This window comes from Guyanagaster necrorhizus, assembly GCF_019112545.1.
Source record: "Guyanagaster necrorhizus MCA 3950 unplaced genomic scaffold BT62scaffold_28, whole genome shotgun sequence".
Taxonomy (NCBI): domain Eukaryota; kingdom Fungi; phylum Basidiomycota; class Agaricomycetes; order Agaricales; family Physalacriaceae; genus Guyanagaster; species Guyanagaster necrorhizus.
In genome coordinates, this window is record NW_025064907.1 from 1 (window position 1) to 18,440 (window position 18,440).

Here is an 18,440-nt window from a genome sequence, read left to right on the forward strand (position 1 = left end):
GAGACTGCTATAGGTAGCGAATTCTGCCCCGGATATCAGTATCCTGCGCAGCCTTCATATGCCTTCGAGCGTAAAGACATGCGCCCCAAGTAATTGGACCCCAGGTCGAAGAAGGCTGCAAAACACAATTTAAACACCTCTGCATATTTTCACCCTGGATCCTGTGGCGGATATTTCATCACTGATTCTGCACTTTTCGATTGTATTACCTTTATAGTCCGTCTCGCCCACCCGAATCTTCGGCCTCGATCGGAATGATAGACCCTGCAATATAGCCGAGAGCTGGAGTCATCGGAGGAGTTAAGTACATGCTAGCTCTCTGAGTGCATTTTCTTGTGATTTCGCTTAATATTTTCAATGCCATCGACGTATTTATCCGACATCAATGATGCTAGCTATTCTCATACACAACGGTTTTATCAAATGATCTCGATGAGTAGGGAGCTTGTATGGGAAATGAACAGTCGAGCGTGCACCTATTCGTGATCTGTTAATTATTGGATGGATCTTTGATACGTCCGCACTTGAGGGGATCCAGCATCCAGAGGCATCGACTTTGAGAGGGTGCTGATCCTCTGATACATTAATGCGTTGAGGGTATGTGTACGTAAACTAAGATTCTCTCGATTATACTGACTGGGATATCTTCTTTACTCTCTCTGACGAAGAAGCACGTCCTACATAAAATAGCCTGTCGTATCCTGGTATCTAGCTGGACCCCTTGTGATGAGGCCTGGTCAGTACGAAGACACCTGAAGTATCCGTATCCGGATTCTTTCCTTGCACAGCATACTGTAGCAAGGTATCGCCTCTCGTTTTCCCGGATTTCTCTTCCTCTACTACTGCATCCAAGTTCCTTGTCTCCCGGACAATATCCCAGAAAGCCAAGTCGCTATCCTGTCTATCTTGCAATATAGAAGGCGATCTGATGGCGCAACATGCAGCCGTTAAAGCCAGGGAAGTACCGTAAATAATCCATAATCTCTGACTATGATAAACCCATATGAGCTGATCCTGTACCACTGATGCGTTAGCGACGGTTGCGTCGCTCATAGCTGTTATAAGTGCAATGGTAACATTTACTGGGATTTGCTCAAGTGCGCTGACGACATTATCGTTGTTTCGAGTGAACGTTCTGGCTGTTTCGTTAACCGAAAATACGTTACTGGACATCACATATGTGGAAAACACCCAAGAGTAACCCGCCGGCAATGAATTGGACGTGGGAGGGGGATAGACGAATCCATACAGAAGATTATAAAGTCAATTCACAATGGCTAGGTAACTGAGGGTGGAGGCATTGAGTTCTTGCAGCCTTTCGCAGTTAATAATTGCAAAGGGACTAAAGTTGGATGTAGCATTATACACAGGCCGGGGGGAGCCAAGGCCCTGGAGCAATGTGTTGAGTTCATCCAGACCGAGCTCTGTACATCGCAGAGCAGGTGCAGAGTATTTGATCGTGTAATTGCACTCGGTCCCACACCCTACAGGTGCATTCCAACCAACGAGTGTATCGGACTGTAATGCATTGTCGAGAATTTTTTGCCATGATGGAGAAGGGTGGTAATGACATGAAACTTCAACAAGATAGGATTTACTGAAGAATATTGTGGGCACGGAGATACTAGCACTGTTTTGGGGCGAAGTTGAGCCAACTTCGAGAGTTAGGAGCGAGGATGGATACGAGCGCAAATGCTTGCCAAAGTGTTGCCATGATGATAACAGGAATAACATTCCCGAGCCTTTTGGATGATTCCAGGTGGAGAATTTGGAAAAGGACTGAGTATACCAAATAGACGGTCCAATTGAAGGACAGTGAATGGTCAGCGGCGGATAAACCACCAGATCTTGTGAGGCCATGGATTCGGAGCTTCCGAGGTTTGAATATAAGATACTATTCACGGGTTGTGTCAGTGATACCGAGACTGACGCGGTACAGAGCCACTGGACCAATGTACTCAAAGCATTGGAGTTCTTTATCCAGGATTGGCCTGACACAGCGTGTCCTCGCAGGATAAACAGGTAGATATGGTGCAGTACAGCAGTAAATGCAGCACCGAGCAGTAGTCCAGCCATGACTGCTGGTGTAGCTCCTGGACATTTCCACTGAGCTGTGGGCTGCGACTCGACCAACGTGGCAGACGAGAATGAAGAATTTGTTTCCGAAGTTGTTGGGGTGGGGAATGATTGATCATCGAAAACGGTTTACGATGCCATACGGCGGCGTACACAAAGCTTAGCGATACTGTATTTCCAGGATTCAGTCACGAGTTCCCTCAATTCTCATTCCGTTGATAAACGGTTGATGATCTTGTCCTAATATAAAGTGCGTGAGAACAACCACAAAGCCCGAGAAAGAGATGCAACGAATAGTTTGAATCCTGTTCAAAAACAAAAGGACATCAGTTCGCCGGCCCGCTGGAAAGTCAACATGGAGCGTGGGAACAAAATACACTTCCTTTCCTTTTAATCACCACCACTGTTGTCGCTTCGGCTACAGTGAATGACTCCCCGTTTGCTCGTCGTTGTGCCAGTGTCATTGCTGGGTGATACAACGATGGCCGAAATACGACATTCATCTGTCATGGAATTCCCAAGACAGTGCAAACTGCGTCGACCACTATAACTCCACGGGATTAGCGTTCGGGACCTCAGCGAAAGAGACTGGCACAATTGGTAGCATATATACGATGAAACTCTAAAACTTTTTCTTGGGGACTCGTCAAGGTAGGCGTCGTGCATGCCAGTCGTCTTCGTATTCTCGCATGGCTTGGTGTTGCCTACAGAGGGTCGGGCGCAATGATCATCGGGAAGGTGTACGGTGCGTGCAATAGGATGGAGAATGATTAATGAGGTCCGTCGTCATCAATTTTCTTTTGAATGGCCACCAACTTTATCACAATCTCGACAGGATAGCTAGCGATCTCTGGTATGAAGCTGGCTACGCGCCTCTCAGCCAGCTGGATTTTGGTCATCAAGCAAATACCAATGTTATACTACTACTACCTGGGGACTACGGCATTCCCCCATGGATGACCTCGCCTGCAAACCGGCATATTCCAGTCAATTTAAAAGCTTGACGAGATATGGAGTGGCCAGGACGTTCCCTGAATCTTCTGGTAAGAATCTAATGTCTTCTGGGATGTTAATTTTTCAAACTTATAATGAGAGAAATAGGTCCCACTTTTTCCCCCTCAATTGCGAACTCTGTCTCTGCATTGACTCTGGTATCTGAATATCATGGGTGACTCCGCGTTAAACGTAGTATCGTTATCCTTTCTGGCACGTATTGTGGGTCTAGTCGAACAAGGACAGGCAGCATATCCTTGTATCTTCACTGGGGATTCAGGAGCTGGAATTGTATGGCTGCTATGAGTCCGCCACACCAGATTCCGTATGTGGACAGTCTTTAGTGAATCATGACATTGTCTAACATTTACTGTTAGAACACTCGCTCGTTTTTTTGCCGGACTTGGGCTCTTCTCCGCTGCTTTGATATAAATGACAATGTCTTCTTGGCGGAGAGCTGGAGATAACGGAGAACTGAACATCCGCTATTCAGGTGCGTTTGAGTGTGATATTCAGCTGATCGTTCTCACCCTTTCCTGCAGAAAGAACGTCTTTAGCATTCTCGATGCGCCGATAATCATATGAACGGCCTCGGGCACCCAGAAGCAGCACTAGGAAATGAACTCCGGTGTGCATTCGTATACAACCTGTCAACTCCAGTTGGGCGAGATGGATGCGTCCACGCATGCCGAGCTCCGGCGTCTGGAGCCATCGAGTTTCATGAGGTGCCTCCCTGGATACGTCAGTGTATCAGATGTACTTGTATGTCCAAATATCAGCCTGTTGACTTGGTCAATATTCACGAGTGGGTGGGATTTTCAAGGCACCGATTCCGAGGTTACCAGGCTGCTTTGCCTGTTTCTCACACACCCAGCACCCTTGACACGAGATAAAACCTAGCTCAGCTGTACCATCGATGTGTGTAAACGACACTATCGACTACTTGGTAATCCAATCGTCGGGCGTAACGGCAGCAACTCCGGGTTCGTCGCGGTAGTCTCGCAAATGTCAAGTCTTAAGGGTCCCGGTGACGTTCCCCTGCGTGTGTGGACTAAGGGGTATATTATCCCTGTCACCACCCTGCGCATCTGCCAGTGCTGCGTATATTAAGGTCCGCAATGTCAACGAACATTTTCCTCGTCCCACCATTATGTCTACCCCAATGCATCTGGTCGACCTCCCACCGGAGGTACTTTCGCTCATAGTCAACGACATGGACCGAGATACCCTCCTTGCTCTCTGTCTGACAGGAAAACGCATACTCCATGAAATAGCCCGTCGTTACCTTCGGCAGAATGTCATGGTACTGTTTGACGCGTGCCGAAAGCCCAAGCCCAACCTCTTTTCATTCGATGACGGTCGTCTATCAGCTATCAGGTCGCTCTCACTCGTCGTTCATGGATACATTGAGTTGGATTCCAAGTTATGTTCGTTGGTTTTCATGAAGATGGTCAACCTGAATGATGTCCGTGTGGTGGGAGGACCCGGTGTTCTCGTCCGTTGGATAGTCGAGAGCACGGGAGCGTCTCTCACGACCGTTGAATTGGAAGGATGCGATGCGGAGCCGCAAGATTTCGTTGGTATGGCTCCGGTTTGTATTCGGAGACTTGTCATTTCGCGCTGTCATTCGAACATACGATTTATTTTGGGTCCATTGACTGTGGAGGAGCTTGAAATGTATGGTCCAGGTTCGTCGTTCCGCGCATAGCCTTGCCATAGTCACCAACGAGCACACGTGAAGGTCTCGACGGCGAATGTATGCATGTTGGTGTAGCTTTACGGCGACTAACGGGAGGGCACCTGAAGGGGTTGTATCTTATCGATACGTGCCGAGATCGGGGGTGTCGTGATATCGTGCATTTGACGCGCGCTTTGGAGGTATAACCCCATTCGCTCTAGTTCTGTCGCGGTACTTATTTTATACTTTGGGACCACAGACGCGCCTAGGATCGCTCGAGGTGCTCGTTCTGGATATCCCACTCCCGCGGGGTGCGTTCGAGAAGCTGGTCCGGACAGTATCTGTGTACCCGGCGTTGAGGAGACTCTGCCTCGGCGGGGTTCCCTCGTCGAGAAGCTTACAGTCATGTGGTGGGTATCACACGCTGGACGGACTTCGCTTTTCTCTTACCGCGGTATGTGGATGATGCTGTGAAGCCTATGCCTTACTGATAGATCTCGTCGATGTAGAAAGCGGATAGGTCTCGCCTGCAAGAAGATTCGAAGGCGGCGGGGATGAATGCCCCAGTTTTGGAGGAGGCGGCGTATTGATAAACTCTAAATTCTAATTGTTTATTGTTGACTCATACTTATCAGCATGTCAAGTGTTTTACGGAACCTTCTCCGGAGGTCGTGATCTTTGTCAGCGACGATTCAATCCTTGGTCTTGTTGAGTCGTTGGAAAGAAAGAGATGCAGATATCATCTTCGCTGTTCGACAAGCCTAACGGACCAAGTGGAACGCTTCCTGTTCGTTTCTTTCTTGACAAAACGACATCGGTCAACTTAATGGCGCTGGGACGCGAAACTTAGCAGTTACATTCCGACATCTCCAGTTTGAGCCACTCTTGGGAAATGGACACTATTCGAGATTTATTCAAGTTCGTCGTAGCCCCGCACCCTCTATCCGACGCGTCTCGAGTGGGTATCATATACGATTCCTACGTGGCAATGCAGGTGGGAAATGAGGGGGTTTTCCCGCCCACGTTAAACTCGAGACGACAAAACGAACAAATAGTGACGGTTCGGGAATTCTAGATGGCCGAAAAACGCGCGTGTACAGGAGTAAATTGGAATATGTTGCGAAAAAGCGTAACGAAGGAAAAAAAAGGTCCAATCGCACGTTAAAATGGGACCCCAGTGAGGTCGGCCACATCTCCGTCCTCGGAAGGAGCCGATCTCGATCTTGACAAGGTGAGTAGCATACAGTGGCGGCAAATTCCGCCGCCGATTCCCTTGAGCGTGTTGTGTTGTCAACACCGCCAAACAGACACGACTTGGTGCTCGACCACCATCAGGGCGGAGGCGTGCTCGAACTCCCTTCGGACGGCTTTTAATGTAGGAGAGATCCATGTGGGACCCGAGGTACGCAGCAATATTTATTCTTGTCGGCGTCACACTGATGTGTAGTGGGATTGCTGTATCCGCGCCAACGATGCAGTACTCGTACCACCACCACCGTCATTGTATGTTTAATTATGGTTTTGTTGTGGTTCTTTATTGACAGGAACCAGGCTTAGATGACTCATTAACTTCTGCACAACGACGGACGAATTTTCACATTCCTTCTTGCCGCGGCACGATTGTGGCTATGGTGTTCGTTGTACGCAGTCAATAATGAAATCTCGTGCTTCGCGGAGATCTATCATTCGAATGGGGGAGATCTATCGGGAATTCCACGTCAGGGTCAGCCGCCTTTGCTTTTTCAAATATCGATTTGCAATCATATAATCTCGGTTTTCTTCTTTCCCCTCCTTCTTCCCCACCTTCAACGATGACCAGCAGTATCCCATCGTCCACATCCACCGTCACCGTCCGCGCCATAAATGCTGGCACGATCAACTTTTTGCCTGCTTCGCTGTTCTTCAAGCCCATCCTACCGGGCTACGAAGGATTGTCCGGACCAGTATACACCTTCCTCGTCGAACATCCGATTAAGGGAAGGGTCATGTTCGATTTGGGAATGAGGAAGGACCAGGAGAAGTACGCGCCTGCGGTGCAGGGATTCTTCGACCTCTTCAGAGAGCTGGGTGGGTATGATATGGGCGCTGACGCGGGTAAGACAGCGAGCGAGCAGCTGGTGAAGGGAGGAGTAGATTTGGGCAGCGTGGATGCTGTCATTTGGAGGTGAGGTTATCTCAAATCTATCGGCGCCCTTGTACTAATGCCGGCTTTTTGTGTAGCCATACCCATTTCGACCACATCGGTACGCTGCTGCCCATGTTGTTTCGTTTATGCAAGGAAACTGATGTTGCCGGTTGACAGGTGATATATCGCTGTTCCCATCCGCTACGGAATTAGTGGTCGGACCGGGGACAGATCTCCGCACTTACCCTGAGCACGAGGACGCGCATCTTATCGAGAGCGATACTGCGTCAGTTCATTCTTTTACGATTTTAGTATCTGTACCAAAATCTTACGACTTGTAGTGGGCGTAAGGTGACGGAACTCTCATTCTCCAACGCAACGCTGCATATTGCAGACCTTCCAGCTCTCGACTACTTTGGTGACGGGAGCTTCTACGTACTCGATACACCTGGTGTGAGTTATCTGCTTCGTCTTCACCCTCGATTCATACTGACGGTCTATCCCAGCATCACCCAGGTCATATTTCTGGTCTCGCACGCGTAACACCCACAACGTTCGTGCTGCTAGGAGGTGACTGCTGCCACCACGTTGGCGACATCCGACCCACAGCACACCACCGCTCCCTATGCCCCTGTCCTGCCCCGCTCCTTCATAGTGCGACGGCCTCTCTCTGCAAATCCCACTTCTCCGAAATCGCCTCCGAGCCCTTACTGAAGATCCCTCCACCTCCCGCTGCCTCGGTCTACAAGGATTATGACGCGACGATGCGCTCGTTGGGACGTTTGGCGCGGCTTGATGCGGACCCGGATGTGCTGATGATTATTGCGCATGATGGGACTGTGCCTGGTGTGGTGGAAGAATTCCCGGCAAATGTGAATGGGTGGCAGGAGAAGGGATGGAAAGATAAGCTGATGTGGAAATTTCTGGAGAAGGATGGCGGGGGTTGGAGGTTTGGGTGATGGTTACATCAGACGGAATTGTCCTACGAGCGGGCCGGGATACCGCAAATACCGGAACAGAGATTCTTTGGAACTTCAAGACCTTCGTTGCTGTCGTATTCCGAAAGAACAAACACTCCCCCCCTTATACTAGAGGAGAGGGGCAAACAATTTGATGGCTTCTACGCTATTGTGCTTCTAGTCAACCATGGAACCAGTAACTGCTTTCAGGAATGTCTTTCATTCATTGGCGATGATCAAAGGAATACGCTATGTGATCTATAACCGCATTTATTCCCCTAGCACGCCGTGCTGTTCATGTACCAATCATATCCAGGGTTAGAATCTCCCCAAACCCACGTCTCTGGCCATTGCTCTTCGATGATAGTCGCGATTTCATCTGAAGTCAGACCCGTCGCGGTGATAGCAGTGATGGCGGTGTAAGTTCCATCGCCGTTCGAGCTTACGGATGGCCCATAATTCAGCTAAATGTAAAGTATCAGTGGATGGCTTTCTCTGCACCGGCGCTGGATTGGTGGCTTACGGTGATACTAGTGATGCTCGTTCCGTTGGGATAGGTCGAATCTCCGAAACGGTACAGAAAACCTATAGAGGAAGCGGCTTAGCCGTGGTAGCAAGTTGACTTGGAGGAGGCGACGAACCGTAGGTCAGCTGGTTGGCAGCGCCGGCGGCGTAGCTGGATGATTTGGGGGTGACGACAATGGTACATTCTGGCCCGGCGTCGCGAGCTGCGAGAGGGGAAGAGGCGACGGCGGTGGCAGCCAAAAGAGCGGTAAATGCGCGGCGGAAGGACATCGGTGCAAACTGGATAAATCGAGACGTGGTGGGGTTGGGGTGGGATTGGTGGCTTTTATACGAGTAGTATGAACAGGGTCGGCAGCGCGTGAGGGGCGGGGATGCTGATTTCGCCTCGCGGTTGCTTGAAATTGATATTCGGCTGTTCGCTTTACTCGTGGGGGGCTGAGGGAGACGCGATGCTGAGAGGGTCCTTTGAGTGTCGTGCGAGAACGTATTTGGGCTATGCAAGGCGTTCTTCTTTATTTTCTCTCGCCAGGTTCTAGGTGGCTTTCTATGAACTCGTCGATAATGCTCTCATATTACAAAGCATAGTCTGCTGTAGAAACCCTGGGCTGTGGAGTACTGTCCAGGAACACCCGCACCGCAGTCGTTTCCAGAACGCTATAATCCCTCCCTGATCAATTATCCGAACTGTTTCTATGCAGACGACGCATGCGCCATTTGCCATTTTAAGGATAGATATGATGGGTTCGCATCAAATACGGCGAACGAGCCTTTGAAACGTCCGTATACAGGTTCGAAGGGCGAGCGAGCGTCTGGATGGGCAATGTTATGGAAACTTGGTAATGTGAACGTCGTAACTTGACTCGCTTGTGAAGCTTCTGCCTCTTAGATTTCTTCCCTGAACGAGTCTGTACAATAATTACCAAGCTGCTATTCAAAATCGTCGTGAAGCCATCTGCCTGATGGATATGAGACGTATAACACTGATGGCGCGCGCATAGCAACGTGAATATCATCTGCGCCTTTTATGGTGCTGGGTAAACTCATATCCTTTCCTGGTTAATGATGCAGCCGAACAAACGCATTATCCAACGAGACATATAGGTATATGGTATATGGTATATTTCGTTGGCGGATCAAAGAGTCCTAGGACTGAAAACGCTGGCTAGAATCTCCACCGCCAACTTCGAAGTCAATTCGAGGTCGCGATGACGTTGCGGCGGTGATGCCCAAATTTAGCCTGCGAACACGCTTCCATTCTCGTTCGTGTCATTCACCTGGGTCTGGGTTCACTTTTACAACATTCTCTAGTTCCAACCCCTCCCAAGTGCAAGGGAAACTGTATCTATCACTTCGGTACATATAGACTCATCTCGAAAGAAAATCCTCTACAATGCGGGACGATACTTTCTGCTGAATGTTATGCAATATCCCGAAGCGCTTGAGTGGTCAGTAGACGTTCAACGTCCTGTGCTTGTTCCCGACTACCCCAACCATTCGGATGATGTCGCTCTGTGATGCGTTGGTACCCGAAATATAGAGTGTGCAATAGTGGGGTCTTTGGAGCAAAAAAATGAATCCACCGTCAGCTCTTTTATAATATCTGCGGTGATGAGATCACTGTTCATCTGTATTAAATGAGAGTATGCGCAGAGCGACGGAGCCGCGATAGGATTCTAGATAACCCTCGACAATGAAAGACGGTGATTGGGGGGAGTGGGAGCGTAGAAGGAGATAAAACATATCGAGTTAAAAACTGGCCTGTATCTCCTGTGCACCTCCTTTTTCACCACGTGAAACCTTTCATAACGGATAGTGCGGGGAGTGTGAGCCTATCTGCAACCTGGTGGAATCGTCGCGTTAGGTTACAGGAACACCCATTCCTTAGTTACATTTTAAAAAAGACATCTCTCAAAATTTCTATGAGTGCGCTAGTCGTCTTTGTGTCCAGTGCAGTCCAGCGTCCAATGCTCGGCACCAGGTAGTAGTAGGAGAACTGATACTGGTGCCGGCGGCATCCTATGTGTCCCGATTAAAAAAAGCATCGGCTGGGGCGGGCCGCCAGTTCGGTTCTGACCAAATTCATTATTGACCTCGACCGCAGTACGCACGCATGTACGAAAGGTCCACTATTATCCCTGGGAAGGTCATGGTATTGTATATCCCTCCCTCGAATATTATGTTGGGGGTTGCACCTTCAAAAGAGATTGACACGGATTGATTGGCTCATTCACAATCAAGTCTACACTTCGTTATTCCTAAGCTTTGCCCGAAACTTCCAATTCCTCCTCGATATATTTCTGTATGGCGGCAAGCGACGGATCTTCATCCCTCCACGGGACGCCAGACTGATTATCTTCATCGTCCAATTTCTCCCACACGTCTTTGTCGGTGATGTGATTCATTTTCTGTTAGAATTAAAGTTTGCACGACCGTCAACAAAGAATTTGTATTTGCGTATCTGGCTAAGTTCAACACCAACTCCGTTATATTTCTTTTCTAACTTTGTCTTCATCTGCCCCTCAGTGAGAGTGCCATCCTTGACGAGTTCTCGAAGTGTGTCTTCAAGGTCGACGGCTCCTTTCACGTCTGTAGCAAACAAAGAAATATCTCGAAAACATTCCTGTAGTTTCTTCACGGTAAACCTACGGACACACAGCTCTTTGATGCCCCTTCCAGACATCAGTATTTAAGAGAGCCTGAAAGAAGATCCTGAACTCACTTTCGCTGTTCCTTGAGCTGTTCCTCCCCTGCGATAGCCTCGTATATGAGCAGAGTACCATCAAGGATGACTCCAACGACAGTCAACACCGTAGCCGCAATTTTGAGAACATGGAGACCTCTAGCGACAGTTTCAGTGATCTCCTCTGCTTCAAGACCAGTGTGAATGATGTCGCTGCCGGTTTTCATGACCTCCAGTCCTTCTTTCGACCCCCCTATCATAAACGTGGGACATGTTAATGTGTGTAATGCCCGACATTAGCATTGGTACGCACCAGAAAGGGCCTTAGAAAGGCCCGTTGCGATGGTTTGAAGGTGCATGCGTAGCAAACCATTATTCAAAAGCTTTGTTGCTACTGCAGCTGTTGAAATATATCCTTTATAAGACTCGGTATGTAGAAGTGAGATGAATCAACTAACCTCCAGCACCACAGAAAAACGCTGCTGCTGCGACTGTGCCGGACACTTTCAGACCAAGATTCAGACTATCGTCCTTTCCATGTAACGCTTTCACCATCTTGATATATTTCTCTCTGTCTTCCGCAGTAAAGTTCTTTAGCGCTTCGTCCCTGTATTCCTCGACAGATTTGTAGCCTGAATTGTGAGCTATCTATTCGAGGATCTTCATCGTTCGTTCGTCCTGGAACTTGGCATCCTGAAGGTTGTCTTTTATAACACTTTGAATCGAGCCGATATCGGTAGCAAGCTGTTTCACCCGATCTGCTCGATTCTGGTTGTCTGAACACAGGTCATAAGATGTATAGATGATTCAATGAACACGCAAATGGCTCACCAGGATATATAATTCCCATAGCGAAAGCTGATATTAGAATGATATCTAAGAGGAGAACGAGGAGCAGGGATGATATCGACTCGCGAAGCATCTTAAATATACCTAGGACCTAGTTCACTAATTTCATACATATCTCACAAAAGAATGCACATGTAGAATGAGGGACTGCGAACTTTCAGCAGTGACAGTCAGAATGGGTGCATAGCATCCGAGTCATTTCACCAATCAGCGCCCACGGTCTCCGGTCCGGACGTCTACCCGTGATCGTGCAGTAGATCACAGCATCAGCTTCCTTAGCTTGTCCAAAAATAGGGACGGAGAAGATGCGTGCAGACCTCCCTAGTACCTACTCCCTACTTGTGAACAACGTTGAAGTCAGAAGGAAGGCTCACATGATCCAGCTCTCATCCCCCACGCACACGAATGACCTAACACACCATGTGGCCCTGAAAATGCCATAAGCCCCAGGAATCTGGCACTATTTTATAATTCCTGACTCATAGTCGAAGGTGTGAGTCGTGCGACATGACTGCGTGCCAACTGTCTTCGGAAAAGCTTAAGGCGCGTACACGCTCTTTACTAGTAGTGGTTCCGTAGACGACTAAATAGGCACCGTGGCTTGGACGCTAGATCTGAACCACCGCGCGCAACAGCATATCACCATACGACCTTGGTAGTGAGATTTCCGTAAAACAATTGTTCCAGAGCAATCTGCTACCGTGGAGGGCAGATTGGCAAAACGCACCGCCGACGCTACTGAATGTTGCTCCGGACAAGGACAGCATGCATACAGGCATTAGGTTTGCCCTGGATTCCTGTTCCGCTAGCAAATATTGAAAGCGTACCTTGTTTCAGTACCGGTGAGTACGATACGTTGCTGGCAGTTCAGGACCTCAAGCGATGTCAATGTTGGTAATCACAAAGGGTCTGTAGTTCAGGTGTTCCGTCCCTTATGGCCTAACGATTTCGTCCGCGATCTTCACCAGTACTGCCTATCTAAGCCAACGAGGACTGCAAGAAGTTTGGATTAGCACTGATATTCCTCATCCATTTGCCCTGGCTCCGAAATAGGCTTGATATCACAGCTCGCTGTCCCGGACATCCGATGTAACCAAGATAGGATTCTTTGAGGGCGATGCTACGGATGCCATAGCCTCATAATTCAGCTTCGGTGTATCAGAAGAGAACCGCTCGATGTGGCTGTCCTTGACAAACTATACACGGTCGCAATGAGGGTTCTATTGCTCGTGCGGAGTATCGTCTATTTTGGACTTCAAAACCCCGATTCTGATAATCCCTTTATCCCGCAGGGACACTTCTATGATACAGTCCATCAATCGCTCATAAACTGTGTGCATGAACGGCATGAAGTGCACAAAGGTCGGCCGGGAACGACTTTCCTGCTTGGGGGAGGAGCCATTGTTCAGCGGAACCACGACGTTTCGGGGATCCTCGTGTGCCTATGCCTGCATTTCTACCATTTGTGAAATTCATTTTGTAAAATCACAGTTTCCCTTCGGTCTACCTCGTCAACGGTCATGCGCGCGTTTGCTGACCAAACTAAAGCTATGAACTCCCAATCTTAGATCCATATAGCACAAAGACCGCTTAGTATGTATCCAGATGATAGAAATAACACCTGTCATAGTCGGCGGTGTTCTGTCGTCAATTATTCCATTGCGGCTAGTGCGATATTGGTTGACGCATGACAACCTCCTTGCATCACGGCAAGCCATCTTCTCCCTTGGCTAAGACCAACGTAGAGCGCTCAGCGCTCAAACTGTAATTTTGGGATTGCCGATTTGGAATCTGTACAGTAGATGTACTGTTTGAAGAGAACGCACGGTTCCGTACTAATGTGCCCTGGCTCGCCACGGTCGCAAGAGTGGTGTAATATTATGTCCAGCAATACAAATTATACACCCGCTTAAGCGAGATACTAACAAGACGCCCTGGCCGTCGGAGATACCTTACGATTTAACCAGCACTAGGACTGAAACAGAAAAAAAAACGGCCTGAACAACATTCAAGAAAGATAATGACGAGAAACTTAAGAATGATGTTGTTCCCTCTTTGATTCAGAACCCACTCAGAATTGAATATGATCAAGTTGATGCGAGGTCATGCTGAAGAGAAACGGAGTCTCGACTCTCCCGTGAGATGCACCTGGGCACGGGCTAAAGCTACATTGACATCCAACGCCGAGCGCACTGCCCACACTTCACGAAGCAGTGGTCCCAGGGAACCCCCAGGCCATTTTTCACAATCGCCGATTCGACATGTGCATTCTTTCAAGTAGACAGCGAGAGATATTCATGCCTTACCTGTGGCCTCCGATTGAATCTATAAAGGAATATTGAGTCTCAGATATAAAGCCCGGGGCCTCCGCACCGCGTACTGTCTCTCAGAAAATTCACAACGGGAAACTCTATCTCTGACAGGATGTTCTACGACAATCCGAATCGCCGCGCACGAGCTAGCCAATTGAAAGCCGACATCGAAGCTTTCTGTAATGAATTCAAAGCGCTTGAAAGACAAAGGTATTTCCTTGCTCTCTTCAACTGTATCCTTTTCTTCTTATTCCTGACTATTACAGAGACGAACTGTTGAGGGTACTCAAGCCACGTCTTGGCGAATTTCTCAAGAAGAATGGCTACAGCTCTGCAGAAAAGCTGGATGAGAGGGTTCAAAGCGTCCTCACAGGACAAGCGCTCGCTGATTACAATGAAGTGAAGAAAAAGTGAGTTACTACACGGCCTCCACGCCAATATGCGGCTTTCGATTGATATTATTTAAATCTTTATAGGTATGATAAAAGTTCAGAATTGGAGAGCACAATTTTCCAGATCCCCAGTGTAATCTCAGTCGCCACTGGGGTTTTCGTCCTGACTCTCGCCGTACTCACTGTCATAATTGGAGGCACTGCACTTGCTGCAATCTGAGTCATCGGAGCTGTATTGGCGGTTGTGGGCCTTTCCGCTGTCCTCTTCGCCTTCTTCAGTGGCCGCGAAGAGCGAGCTGTAAGTTCAATTTGGCATATAATTTCAGCATCCGAAACTTCAGTAGAACTTGCAAGAAGCTATTAGAAAACTAGCACCTGAAAGGGTTAAGGCGCACCAGGCCCCAATGGAAATAAAAGCCATTTGTATGTGGATATCCTCGATTAGTATGTCTGTTTATACCTCCCCTGGGTGTGAACCCATGCTGACTTGTGGTTCAGAGGACTGGCTTGATGACCCTGATATAAGTGGGAACCCAGAAATAATGAAAAGGGAATTAGGTGGCGACTTCAAGGACGATTTCGCCAAAGCAGATAGAGCACATGCCATTGAGGTACGTAAGGGTCAGATTTCACTGCTGTTAAATTCTGCAATGACTGATGATGATAAACAGTACTTGATTAAATTTGACGGTGAACGCGGCGCATGGATGAAGGAGGATCCGGACTGGACAAATCTATCCATGTCCTCATACAGCTCAATAAATCCACCTGCTTCTTTCTCAAATGATGATTTATCGCAAAATTCCTCTGACGAAGCCAAGGAAAAGGCCTCTAAGGTATTTTCTTCTGTTTTTTTCAATGATACATTCCATGAGCCTGTGTGCTATAGATCATAGTCGAGTATAGCAACGAGCAAGGTAACAATGAAGTCGGCTCGCTTTTGCTGAATGTCATCGATTATACTAAGGATACCACTATGACAATAGATGCAGAGGTGAGATATTTGGTTCTTTCCGTGTGAGACAGCAGATTTATTAGTGCATATCTAGGGAGATAAATGGACCTTGATCATGGACTCCATTGCATTGAAATGTGACAAAGCCTATGGTCAGATCAGGGACTATCAGTTCTCACTCAAGGGCCTTCAAAGTGGGCACATATTGATTGGTTGCAGAGTAACATCGTTTGCTGGGGAACCGTGAGCAGTCAGAGGGAAATGGCCAGAGCTACTAAAGTACAAATACAAGGGTATGATGTTGAACAACGAGCTGTGATGCAATAGGAAGTCTGAGATTCAGCATATAGTTGGCAACAAGAAATATACACTCACTGCTGGGATCAATTTTGGGAAGCAATCGTTGGATGATTCAGAGAAGACCTAGTAAAACATGAGAAAGATCATACATTGGAAACAGCACCTGTAGTTTGGTCTTGTATTATGTTCAAAATCTTCTGTGTACTGCAAGGTGAGGTCTCCTCGAATCAGAGTATCAGAATATAATTGACGGCAAGAAATCCGCATACATTATTACTGGTCCACTTGCAACGAAGGTGGACCAGTATTCGGCGTTTCCAGTGGAGAGCTGCGGAGAAGTCTGTGTCGCGTCATCATCGGTATTGTTTGGAGATTAGCATACTATGGTTCCTTGACATATAGCTCCCGTGTTCATTACTGCCCTCGCTCCTTGATCAGTATATTAAGGAAGGGATGCCTTTTGGATTTTTTACCAAATGAGGTGGGGCCCGTTGGGGAGCCACTGCATAGCCGTATACCAATATGCAGATAATACTCACGATTTGACGAGAAGAGGATAGTTGTGGCATCTGATTATGTCGCCCGCGCTCGACACCCTATGCGTCGTCTCTGTTCGCCCAATTATTTGAATATTCTGTCACTGTCTTTGGTACGCAGGACATTAATATGAAGGTTATTATATGAGATCAAGATCCAAAAAATCGATTCTTCATCTTTTGTCCACCGGGAGGTGTAGGAATGCATCGAGCTAATTGTACAGAGCACAAGATCGTAATATCAATCCAATAGTCGTGACTGCCTTTGGAACGGTCCGAAGAGGGTAAATCTCTCCCCGTTCCGAGAATTCTTCTTCATATGAGGTACCAATACGAAATGTTTCCACAAGAAACAAAAGACAAGTGTTCCGGCTCATATATCTCCCATGACCTGGGTGTATTCAGTCCTGAACGCGATGCTTAATCCCTCCGCTGTGATACGTCCAATGCGGAAAGACCTGCCACTGTGTTCGGTCCGTCACTATTTCGTCCATCTACTGAAAGGAGCCGGCATACGTTGGGAGCGATGGCGTGGTCCGGTTCCTCTGAGATCACGTGTGGCATTGCCGCTTGTTCGTAGCTACAACCAAGACTATCACTAGCCATTCCCGATTCCCTCTCTTGGACCTAGGGATACGGTTCCAGCACGCTTTCCGAATTTGTTGTTATAAACATCGATCTCCGCCATAGCTTTTGATGTGTTGAATCCACAATTCATTTTAGTAGATGGGGAGGAAAGCCCTTACCAGCCTTTTTGTCCCTAGTTCACCCCTTGAATCATACTCCAAAATCAGTGTACATTCTACGTCGTCGAACAGAGGAGTGAGCACCCACATCCGTATTCAAGGCCACTGCGAAGAGAGTACGCGTTTGCCTGACGCTCGCTGCCGCATTTTTGTGTCCATCTGAGCATGCTTGTGGCAGACGGCCATGCGATGAGGAGTTAGTACGATCCCAAGACTAGCGTATCAGGTGATTGGACCAGTGCAAAGAAAGACATTGACGCGAGATGTGCTGTCTCAGAACTGATTTTGAAAGCCCCTGATGGACAGTAAATAGATAGCGTCGCGTCGCTGCTATGGCCCTAGAGCTTGTAAAAATCTGAACATACCTTCGAGTGCGCCCTAAATACAACTACGGCGTCAAAACAATGGTGAGAGATTCCAGAAACCAAAACACAAACCAAGGATCCATGTCCCCGACGGCCATCATGGCGCGCTTTTCGAATTTGTTGTTATAAACATCGACGTCCGCCATCGCTTCATTGGTGTCCTAGCACAGAACTCATTTCGTCGTGCTTATTTGGCCGCTACATTTCCTGACGATAGTGTCTGAGTCTCAGGATTGCGGGCTGTAGTTTCAGATATGAAAGGGGCAGCTTCACTGCCTGGGAAACATGCATCCACTCCCTGACTGAGTGGATCTGTTCAAGTTCCTTGTTTTATCGCTGAAGATGCAGGGTACAGACACTGGCCGATTTCTAAGCTGAGACAGGTGCAGTGTCAAGCACCCCTTGGAGCAAACCAAAGTATGTCATGCTACTATATAAAGATGAGCAGATGCCGAGGACCAAGAATCCAAACTTTCCCAGTGCATTTTCTTCTGTTAGTTGACACTTTGAGCATACCAATATATTGTCTTTCTTTCAATCGATCATACAAGTATGGCTTCCGGCATTTTTATGTCAGCATCTTAACTCTTTCAAGTTATGATACCCTTGTTCTGCCTTTTGTGTCTTTGCTTCGACTTCCAGTGATCAGAGTGACTTTTTGATCTAGCCCAAACAAGAATTCACAACCCTGTTTGACTGCGGAAAGCATGGTCGACAAAAATGTCTCGTTCAGATCTCTCTTTAAGGTTTAAGGTACCATCAGTAATGTAAATTTGCAATATTTTGGACTATATAAGGCCAGTCCCAACAATGTTGTCTTTCAATTCGCTCTCTCCATCAAGACCGTCTACATCTTCTCGTCGCACAATGGTTCCATCGAACGGAAGTACTCGAAATGAAAACAACACAACCCTACGAACAAAACAGCCATTCATGTTTGACTTTGTGG

At 47.8% G+C, this 18,440-nt stretch overlaps 8 protein-coding genes across 8 annotated transcripts; 4 read left to right on the plus strand and 4 right to left on the minus strand.

Annotated features, from left to right (window-relative positions):
• Positions 1–670: 670 nt before the first annotated feature.
• Positions 671–1,173, minus strand: BT62DRAFT_1036690 (uncharacterized protein; the record flags this gene model as incomplete). Its single annotated transcript, XM_043178390.1, has 1 exon — positions 671–1,173. One exon carries the CDS (start codon positions 1,171–1,173, stop codon positions 709–711), a length of 465 nt encoding a protein of 154 aa, XP_043036032.1. The 3' UTR covers positions 671–708.
• Positions 1,174–1,263: 90 nt separating this feature from the next.
• Positions 1,264–2,076, minus strand: BT62DRAFT_1010120 (uncharacterized protein; the record flags this gene model as incomplete). The annotated part of the gene is made up of 1 exon (XM_043177613.1): positions 1,264–2,076. One exon carries the CDS (start codon positions 2,074–2,076, stop codon positions 1,264–1,266), a length of 813 nt encoding a protein of 270 aa, XP_043036033.1.
• A 1,375-nt stretch (positions 2,077–3,451) lies between these two features.
• BT62DRAFT_374491 (uncharacterized protein) lies at positions 3,452–4,091 on the plus strand. Its single transcript, XM_043180683.1, has 2 exons — positions 3,452–3,562; positions 3,612–4,091. Exon 2 carries the CDS (start codon positions 3,651–3,653, stop codon positions 3,960–3,962), a length of 312 nt encoding a protein of 103 aa, XP_043036034.1. The 5' UTR covers positions 3,452–3,562; positions 3,612–3,650; the 3' UTR covers positions 3,963–4,091.
• Positions 3,886–4,815, plus strand: BT62DRAFT_374521 (uncharacterized protein). Its single transcript, XM_043180684.1, has one exon. The coding sequence runs from the start codon at positions 4,220–4,222 to the stop codon at positions 4,775–4,777; it is 558 nt and encodes a 185-aa protein (XP_043036035.1). The 5' UTR covers positions 3,886–4,219; the 3' UTR covers positions 4,778–4,815.
• A 1,566-nt stretch (positions 4,816–6,381) lies between these two features.
• BT62DRAFT_374377 (Metallo-hydrolase/oxidoreductase) lies at positions 6,382–8,124 on the plus strand. Its single transcript, XM_043180682.1, has 5 exons — positions 6,382–6,911; positions 6,968–6,990; positions 7,050–7,158; positions 7,214–7,325; positions 7,379–8,124. The coding sequence occupies exons 1-5, from the start codon at positions 6,559–6,561 to the stop codon at positions 7,829–7,831; spliced, it is 1,050 nt and encodes a 349-aa protein (XP_043036036.1). The 5' UTR covers positions 6,382–6,558; the 3' UTR covers positions 7,832–8,124.
• Positions 8,110–9,077, minus strand: BT62DRAFT_1010122 (uncharacterized protein; the record flags this gene model as incomplete). Its single annotated transcript, XM_043177614.1, has 4 exons — positions 8,110–8,295; positions 8,355–8,416; positions 8,473–8,900; positions 8,992–9,077. 4 exons carry the CDS (start codon positions 9,075–9,077, stop codon positions 8,110–8,112), a joined length of 762 nt encoding a protein of 253 aa, XP_043036037.1.
• A 1,534-nt stretch (positions 9,078–10,611) lies between these two features.
• BT62DRAFT_1079149 (uncharacterized protein) lies at positions 10,612–12,051 on the minus strand (the record flags this gene model as incomplete). Its single annotated transcript, XM_043179455.1, has 7 exons — positions 11,868–12,051; positions 11,722–11,812; positions 11,495–11,643; positions 11,350–11,436; positions 11,076–11,289; positions 10,836–11,025; positions 10,612–10,761 (listed from the first exon to the last, which is right to left on the minus strand). Exons 1-7 carry the CDS (start codon positions 11,956–11,958, stop codon positions 10,612–10,614), a joined length of 972 nt encoding a protein of 323 aa, XP_043036038.1. The 5' UTR covers positions 11,959–12,051.
• A 2,258-nt stretch (positions 12,052–14,309) lies between these two features.
• Positions 14,310–15,791, plus strand: BT62DRAFT_1010126 (uncharacterized protein; the record flags this gene model as incomplete). Its single annotated transcript, XM_043177615.1, has 8 exons — positions 14,310–14,407; positions 14,464–14,607; positions 14,869–14,887; positions 14,934–15,033; positions 15,088–15,200; positions 15,261–15,425; positions 15,479–15,583; positions 15,639–15,791. The coding sequence occupies 8 exons, from the start codon at positions 14,310–14,312 to the stop codon at positions 15,789–15,791; spliced, it is 897 nt and encodes a 298-aa protein (XP_043036039.1).
• Positions 15,792–18,440: the final 2,649 nt, after the last annotated feature.

Excerpts from the sequence above, each read along its gene's own strand:
- BT62DRAFT_374491 (XM_043180683.1), top strand. The coding sequence starts at position 3,651 with ATGAACGGCCTCGGGCACCCAGAAGCAGCACTAGGAAATGAACTCCGG.
- BT62DRAFT_374521 (XM_043180684.1), top strand. The coding sequence starts at position 4,220 with ATGTCTACCCCAATGCATCTGGTCGACCTCCCACCGGAGGTACTTTCG.
- BT62DRAFT_374377 (XM_043180682.1), top strand. The coding sequence starts at position 6,559 with ATGACCAGCAGTATCCCATCGTCCACATCCACCGTCACCGTCCGCGCC. Across the intron at positions 6,991-7,049 it reads TACCCATTTCGACCACATCG|GTGATATATCGCTGTTCCCA; the intron begins GTACGCTGCTGC and ends GCCGGTTGACAG. Across the intron at positions 7,326-7,378 it reads ACGTACTCGATACACCTGGT|CATCACCCAGGTCATATTTC; the intron begins GTGAGTTATCTG and ends GGTCTATCCCAG.